This window comes from Phalaenopsis equestris, unplaced genomic scaffold (genome assembly GCF_001263595.1).
Source record: "Phalaenopsis equestris unplaced genomic scaffold, ASM126359v1 Scaffold000002, whole genome shotgun sequence".
In the NCBI taxonomy this organism is placed as follows: domain Eukaryota; kingdom Viridiplantae; phylum Streptophyta; class Magnoliopsida; order Asparagales; family Orchidaceae; genus Phalaenopsis; species Phalaenopsis equestris.
In genome coordinates, this window is record NW_018164444.1 from 6904578 (window position 1) to 6912789 (window position 8212).

Below are 8212 nucleotides of genomic sequence, written 5' to 3' on the forward strand. Positions count from 1 at the left end.
TGGTCGACCTGGATATGACAGGAAAAAGTTGCTTTTGTATGCTATGCTCTCTGGTTGCCGGCGCCAGATCGACAGATTACTAAGAGATTTACCAAGTCTTTTCAATACCATTGAGGATTTTATGTGGTTCAAGTTGTCTGCAGTACGTGATTTTTCTAGTGAAAACAGTGACCTTCATGCATAAATTTAATCTTTGGAAGGCTTTATAATTAAATAAGACTATTTAAGAATCTCCATATGTAAAAACTCCAATAATAAAATGTTGCAAGATATATACTTAAGAATAGTAACCTTTTAAATTTTCTGAGAAGAAAAAAACAAGCTATTGAATTTTTCTAGTGATATCTTTTGTTTTATTTTAGATCTTTTAGTTTTAAGAATTTGTTTTCTATATTTTTACGATTTTGTGATATTTTCTTGAAGCATAAATATCAGAATATCTTCTGACTGCAAAACTTTAAATGCTATCTTTTGTACTTTCCACTCCCCTCTTTTTTACTCATTGTTTGAACATCTTTGTGCGAATGCATATGCTATCGTGTAATTTCTTTGGCATGACCATTCCTGCCTTAATGAATGTAGATTTATTTTTGCTTGAGAACTGGGTATTATGATGAAGCTAGAAACATTGCTCAGTCATCTCGAGTTGCCCACCAATTTGCCCCTCAGGTATAAATTTCTTTCTTGAATTTTATCTTTAATTTTAATTTTTTTATTATATTGGTATCTTTTTTTATCAGCAGTTATTTTTATTATTATTATTATTATTTTCAGCTAGCAGAATGGATTACAACCGGAGGTATGGTATCTCCAGAAACTGCTTCCACTGCCTCTGAAGAATGTGAGAAACTGCTAAGGATGAGTGATCGGGTTGGTCGACCTGGATATGACAGGAAAAAGTTGCTTTTGTATGCTATGATCTCTGGTTGCCGGCGCCAGATTGACAGATTACTAAGAGATCTACCAAGTCTTTTCAATACCATAGAGGATTTTATGTGGTTCAAGTTGTCGGCAGTACGTGATTTTTCTAGTGAATCATCCTCTGTTGTGCTTAGTGATGGCTTGGTACCATATAGTCTGGAGGACCTTCAAGGTTATTTAAACAAGTTTGAACCATCCTACTACACTAAAAATGGGAAGGACCCCCTAGTTTATCCTTATGTTTTGCTTCTCAGTATACAGTTACTTCCTGCCACTCTCCACTTGTCCAAGGAAGTTGGTGATGAAGGTTATAACGTTGATGCTGTTCATATTTCCATAGTTTTAGCAGATCAAGGTTGTATATCTGAAGGTGCTGGAATCACTCAGAAGATTGGTGTAATGGATCCTTGTGCAGAAGTTGCTAGCATTATACGTCAGTATGGCTCATTATACTTGCATCATGGTAATTTGTCCTTAGCAGTTGAATATTATGCTCAAGCTGCTGCTGTTATGGGTGGGGGAGAATTATCATGGATTGGGCGGGCAAGTGCTGATCGGCAGAGGCAGCGAAACTTGATGTTAAAACAACTTCTAACTGAGATCCTGCTTAGGGATAGTGGTATTTTGCTTTTACTTGGCCCCAGAGGCACAGGGGAAGAGGGCGAACTGATAAAATATTTTATGGATTCGAAGACTCGAGAACAATTTCTACTTGATGCTGCGGATCAGTCTCAAGAAGCTGGGCTTTATGACAGAGTATGCCTTTTTGCTTTCTCTTCGTTGGGTGTGTTTTTTTTTTTTTTTTGGTTTGTTTCCTCTTTTTTTTTTTTTTTTTTTTTTTTTTTGATAATGCAATAGATTTGATGCGCTGGACATTTTGTTTTGAAATGGCATAATGTTAGACATAAACTTAAAACTATCTGTTTATTTTTTGTGTTGGGTTCTAGTTAATATTAGCTCAATTTTTTGCATGTAGTCCCATGTTTCATATCTTTCCTTTTGGAAAGTATATTACTTCTATCACAAAATTTAGATGGCTTGTAATATGGCATTTTTTCATAGGTAAAATATTACTTATGGAGGTGTCTGAAACAGTAGTTAGGTATTGCATCGACAATTTTATGTAAACTTATCGTTGCATAAATGGTAACTATGTGCCATTTATGACTCGAAGATGAAAACTTGATCTTGTATGCCATTGTTATTTTGACGTTTTTGAAGCTATTGTTTTTTGTCGCCATGATATTCAAGGGTTTTTTTCTTCCAGGTTACCTTGTTCGGATGATATTGAAGTCACTCAACTATTTTTCTATTCACCGAACTATTTTGTTTTTTAAATCACTGAACTATTTTAATCCTTCCGTTGTATTAATTTCTAAGTAGCATATGTCCATAGCACCATACAGCACAAAGGACTGCCTGGTATTTTCAATGGGACTTATAATATCTTATCATTCTTAAAGAAAGTTCAATTTTACTTTTTGTTTTACTGATCTTCTTTTACATAATGAAGATTACTGTGATATTCTTTCAAACATTGGTGCAATTTGAAAGGATTTAAATTGTCTCTATCAACTTTAGAACACATTTTCTTTTGGGGAGAAAAGATTTACTTTGGAATATAGTATTCTCATAATCAAACTGTTCAAAGCTCACAAGGGTATATCTTTGTTTATTTGAAAAGTTTTTCATTGGAGTTTATATTCTCATTTATTTCGCTTTTATTTTATCCGTTTTTAGTTTTATAGATATAATTGTGTTGCTTGTTAAATCTTTTGCTTTAATTTTCATTCCTTTGATGTTGGACCTTTGTATTGGGGTGTTACTATGCTTGTTCTGCTATGGTTATTTTTGAAGTCTAAGGTTTTTTGTATTGGGGTGTTACTATGCTTGTTCTGCTATGGTCATTTTTGAAGTCTAAGGTATTTTTTTTTTTTTTGGATTTATCTGCTTGCAACTTGCAGTCAGTTGAAATACACAAGAGAGTTGGAGCCTTTGCAAGGGCACTTGCAACAATAAATAAATGTCTTTCTGATGCTATCTATGTTATGTTGCGTGGCCGATTAGATGGTGATAGTCGGGTTTCAAGTCTTATTCAATCTGGGAATGACATATTGGAGACTTTCAGATATTCGGCTGATACTAGGTTTTTCTTACACTTCTTTTCTGATATTATATTTACTCATTCATTGCTCATCTTTTCTTAATTTTTAATCTGTTTTTGCAAACAATCTGCTTCATATAATTTTTAGATAATAACTCTCACTTGTTGGAGGCCTTGTCTCCTCAGTGCCTTCCAACGCTTGTATCTACTCATACTTGTGCTTTTTTCATTTAAATGTTGCTAATTTCGAATTTGATCCATATTTTTTCCTTCAGATTGCACAGTCATCCTTTGGAATTATGCATCCCAGTAGAAGTACTTGAAAGTTGGGCAATGTTGTAGATTTCACTATTATATTATTATTTTTTCATATTTCTTTTAATTTGTGAGTTCCTAAATGTATTCCATGGGATCCATAACATCAATCCTAATTTTCTTATTTTCAAACATTTTCTATTGGTATAATGAAGGGGGCCCTTTAATAAGTAATTTAGAACCATGTGGAGTCAAGATCACACCCCTAGGTCTAAATGTGGATACACTTAGTAATATGGGGATATGATGAAGGCACCTAATCTTAACTTGTTTGGCAGATTTCTAAAGTTAATGACATGTGAAGCTATTTTATATTCCAAAGGAACAAATTAACATATGTAAACATACAAACACATTTATGTCTCAATACAATATCTTAAGAGAGTTTTTTTACTAATGCAATAGTAATACTGCATCTACTAGCAATAAAATTGAAACATCATACTAATTAAAAGAAAATATCTGCATTGCTAAATCAAAATCCACACATATATATTGAAACAAAGAAACTGCTGTCAAAGTAGCTGACAACCAAACCCAAAGAATAATTGTTTTTGAGAATATCTATTCATGTTGATAGTCCTCTAATTTATCTTGTTGAGTAAAGTGTTAAAATAATTCTCTGACTATTTATATTGGGTCATTTTAGTCACAGGGTTTATAAAATTGCTAAATTGGTATTCGAACTATTTTAATGGGGGTAAAGTAGCCCTCATCGGGGACTTTTTTCCATATTAAAAGAATTTTGGGACTCCAACAATTTTATAAATCCCGGGACTACAATGGCCCCTGCAAAAAGTTGGGGGACTATTTTGATGCTTTTCTTATCTTGATGGATATTTTAGTAGAAAAATTAATAAAGAACGTGTTTGTGATCCAATGATTAGATTGTGAATGCTGTTATCAATCTAACTGTCCGTTTTGAAAAATTATATTAGGAACTTTCATTTGTGCATTAGATTGTGAAGATATCAAAAGAATCAGTCCAAATCTTTATGAAAATTACTGACGATGGTGATTCTTAGATTACGTCCTTGAGTTTGAAGATGTCATCAGGAGTTATAGGTGCAATTTTATTAAGGCTTTAAATGTTAGACCGCAAGATCACTTCTTAAATTGCAGTTGGATAATGATCAATTTGATTTTCTTAACATGTTTGAATATCTTAATATTTAAATTTTGAATAAGCTGATTTCTTCTAGAATTATCATTTAGTTTAAAGTATCTAGGTTATTCTAGATAACATTTCCTTTTTTTTAGGAAATTGATAAAAAATATTGTTCATTATATTTGTTTATATTAGGCAATGAAATCAATCCAAAGTTTAAATCCTCCCCAATTTTTTTTTTCAGTGCCACTCCAGCTAAAAAAAACAAAGAAGAAGAAAATACCGTAGCAGAGGTTTTTTTTTTTTTGGTTTTGTGTTGGTTCACTGTGCTGCCTTGGTTTTAGCTTGTCACTGTTACTTGTTTCAAACCAAAAAGAAACTACCAAAATAAAAAAACCCTCAAAAAAAAAAAAAAAAAAACAAAAAAAAGAAACAAATTGATGTTCGCTGCAATCTAAAGCCGAAAACAACGTGTTGCTGTTATGGAGGAATTTCATACTAGAATAAATAAATGATGTGTAAAACAACGTGTTGCTGTTATGGAGGAATTTCATACCAGAATAAATAAATGATGTGTTGTCTAACAAAGGAAGATGTTTAAAATAGTAAGAAAAGTTATATACCGCGTGAAATAGCAATTGAGGTTCCTTTAATTGATTGATAGATCATTTGGAATCCTTCAGAAAAGTATTTAAAACTTCTTGAGCCCATTTTAACTTGTCATTATGGGCATAAGTAATAACGTTGAAAGGTTAGCTACGGATCAAGTTTGTATTAGAGCATCACCTCTCAGTGCATGATACAAACAAAGAGGTAAATTAAAAAAAGGAAGAGCTGCTTGTAGTCTGGATGATGGATTGAAAATCAGAGAAGAGACGAACAAGAAGAGGAAGAAAGTCAATTAATGGCTATTAGTGATTCTATGCCGAATGTAGTTGTTATCAAGTAGTTAGTTTCAAGAAAAAAAGTTGTGTTCCTCCGTCCATTTCAATTACAAGGATAGTTTGCTAGGATAAAAAGATATGGTTAACCATTCAAAGAAGAAACCAATGTGAAATTTCTACATATCATGGGATGGTAGATGCTGTGAAGCTGGATGCATGGATTGATCAGGGGGAGATTTACGTCGCCTATATGGGTATATCTCATGACAATATTGCCTTTAACAGACTAAAGTCATACCATCATGCCCCAAATTAGTGGAATGCCCATTTAAAAATGATTGACTATTTGATTTTTTGAAATACATTAACATTAGTTAAACCCTGTAAAATCCCCAATAAAATAAAGAAAATGAAAAGCACTGCTGACAAAATTCACGGCGTAAAAAGCTCACATATTTTACTCCCCAACAACCCAAAGAAACATTATCTTCTTATAGAAAAAAACTGTGCAGGAGCTGACAATAACCAAGCAAATATAAGTGTTCATGTCTTGATTCATCCTTTCTTTGCTAACTTGCAGAGCATGTTGAACTCTATTGCAACTTTGAGTAGCTACATTCATCTAGTTGACTTCAGCTTCCTGCACAACTGATACCAGATGTTTGACATGAGCTTCCATAATGGTTGGTGTGACTGGTTTCTTGCTGTGCAGTTTGTTCTACGTGATGAGCAGAGAAACTTTGGCCTTGGATGTAAATTGCTTTATAAGATTTTTATTACATCATGCATCACATCATCAACTAGGGAAACAGATCAATAATTGAGATTTAAGATTCTAACCCCAGTCCTTTGAACTACATCCCTATTAGTCAGGTAGTAATTTCACCTCTAACGACATAATGAGGACCTCTATTGATATGTGTGACTCCCATACCAAATCCACTTGCTACCATTAGTACTTGTGGCAACAACATCTCCTCTCTTTGGTGGCATTATGGATAAATTAAAACATGACATGGTAATGGATATCAGAGTTAACCCAAACAACAATAAGGAAACAAATTTAGTACTGCAAAAGCTAATAGGCGGTTTCAACCAACACTTGAAAGAGAAAAACAACTGACACGACACAAACTGAAACTAGGATGAGGCTTGGGGCGGTGGTGTCGGCTATGGAGGTGGTAAGGGATGGAGAGTGCTGGAATGAAGATGTGGGGTGCTGGTGTGAGGCATCAGCACCAAGAAGAGGGTGTTTGGTTGCGTATGAAGAGTGCTGGAATGAAGATAGGGGGGAGGACTGCAAGTATGGAAGGGTTGGACTGTAGAAAGGCAACTGGCGAGCTGTCCTCAGGATGACAACAGCGAGGAGAAGGTTTGGAGGCAAGGGACAGCAGGTTGGGATGGGTGGAAAGGTGGGATACTGCTGGAAAGGGGGAGGTTGGAGTGGCAGCAATGCCAAAAGATGAAAGAGAGGAGGCTGGAAGGTGGATGGCTGTAGGGATACCACGTGAGAGGCTGTTCTTGGGCTGCTACAACAGGAAGAAGTTGCAACAATAAAGTATGGATGCAGGGGCAAGGGGAGTCCAAGATAATCATCACCCCGGAGCGAGATACAGTCGGAGCATTGCTTGTCCTCGAATACATCCTTAGAAGGAAAAACAGGGGATGCCGGCTGCTGTCCTGATAGAGACACAATCGAAAAACTGTTCTAAAACATGAAAATAACATATTTATAGACCTAGAGTAAGGAGGAGTGGTCCCGCCCCAAATTTTAGGGAGGCCCATACCTGGAAGGACTGGCCCGACCCTTCTTTGCCTGAATTGAACTGACCCCGGGCAATGAGCGAAAAATTTACCTCATCTAGGTTGTGGATGTCCCACATAAATAATTAAATAGCTAATAAAGGTAATGGATTAATCATAAGCTTATTAAAAATTTAAATCTTTTAAGAGAATCTACTTTAATAACTTATGCTATGAAAGTCAAAGATAGGCTGAATACAAAATCAAACTCCAAGACTACTTTGTTACACCCTAGATCTCGAAGGCAATAGATTTTGATAGTAGGGGACAAGATAAAGGGGATAATTCTTTACTTAAATATTTGAAGTTATGATTTAGTAAAGCGGTTTTGTAAGCTGATGGAAGAAATTCATATATATAAGCATACAAACACAAATTCCATATGTAATGTATAAAAAGTGTTTTTTAGTAGAGCAATGAATAGTAATAGTCTCATCAATGAAGCTGAAACATCATTTTAATGAAAAGAATGGAAGACATTATATCTACAAACTAATTAGAGCTAATACAATACCATAAACAAAGAAAATACTGGCAAACTAAGTAGATTTTTTATGTAATTTTTAAGTTTTTAATTGTTGCGACAAAATATTAGAAATTATTCAAAAATTTTAATTTACAGATTTACCTTTAGTATTTGTCTTCAAGTTATGTATTGTGCAACTTTTTTATTTTATATCAAAGTCATATTTTAGATTTGTTAATTGTTAATGAATGTATTTATATATTAGTAGCTTTGTGTAACCTATTAGCGCTTTGGTTCATAAAAGCATCATTTCACTCTGAGCTTTGCCCTTGGAAACAAAATAAAGCCTTGAGCATTGCATTGCGCTTTGTGCTTTGATAACACTGACTTTGAATTAGAAGAAACCTTTCACCAGCATGACCGTGCCCATGGATAGCTCTTAGAAAATACTTAACTTTGTCTGGGGTGTAAATGAGCCGAACACGAGCGAGCGTTTATATTTCGAGCTCAAAATGTATGTTCGTGTTCGACTCGTTTGCTTAACGAGCTGAACACGAGCTGTTCACGAACAAAGAGTCCTTTTAACAGCCCTAATCATGTAGTCATAAGAC

At 34.5% G+C, this 8212-nt stretch overlaps 1 protein-coding gene across 1 annotated transcript; it reads left to right on the forward strand.

Moving 5' to 3' along the window:
• The first annotated feature begins 461 nt into the window (after positions 1-461).
• On the forward strand, positions 462-3367 carry LOC110039458 (nuclear pore complex protein NUP93A-like). The gene is made up of 5 exons (XM_020744519.1): positions 462-473; positions 583-669; positions 775-1677; positions 2886-3067; positions 3301-3367. Exons 1-5 carry the CDS (start codon positions 462-464, stop codon positions 3365-3367), a joined length of 1251 nt encoding a protein of 416 aa, XP_020600178.1.
• Positions 3368-8212: the final 4845 nt, after the last annotated feature.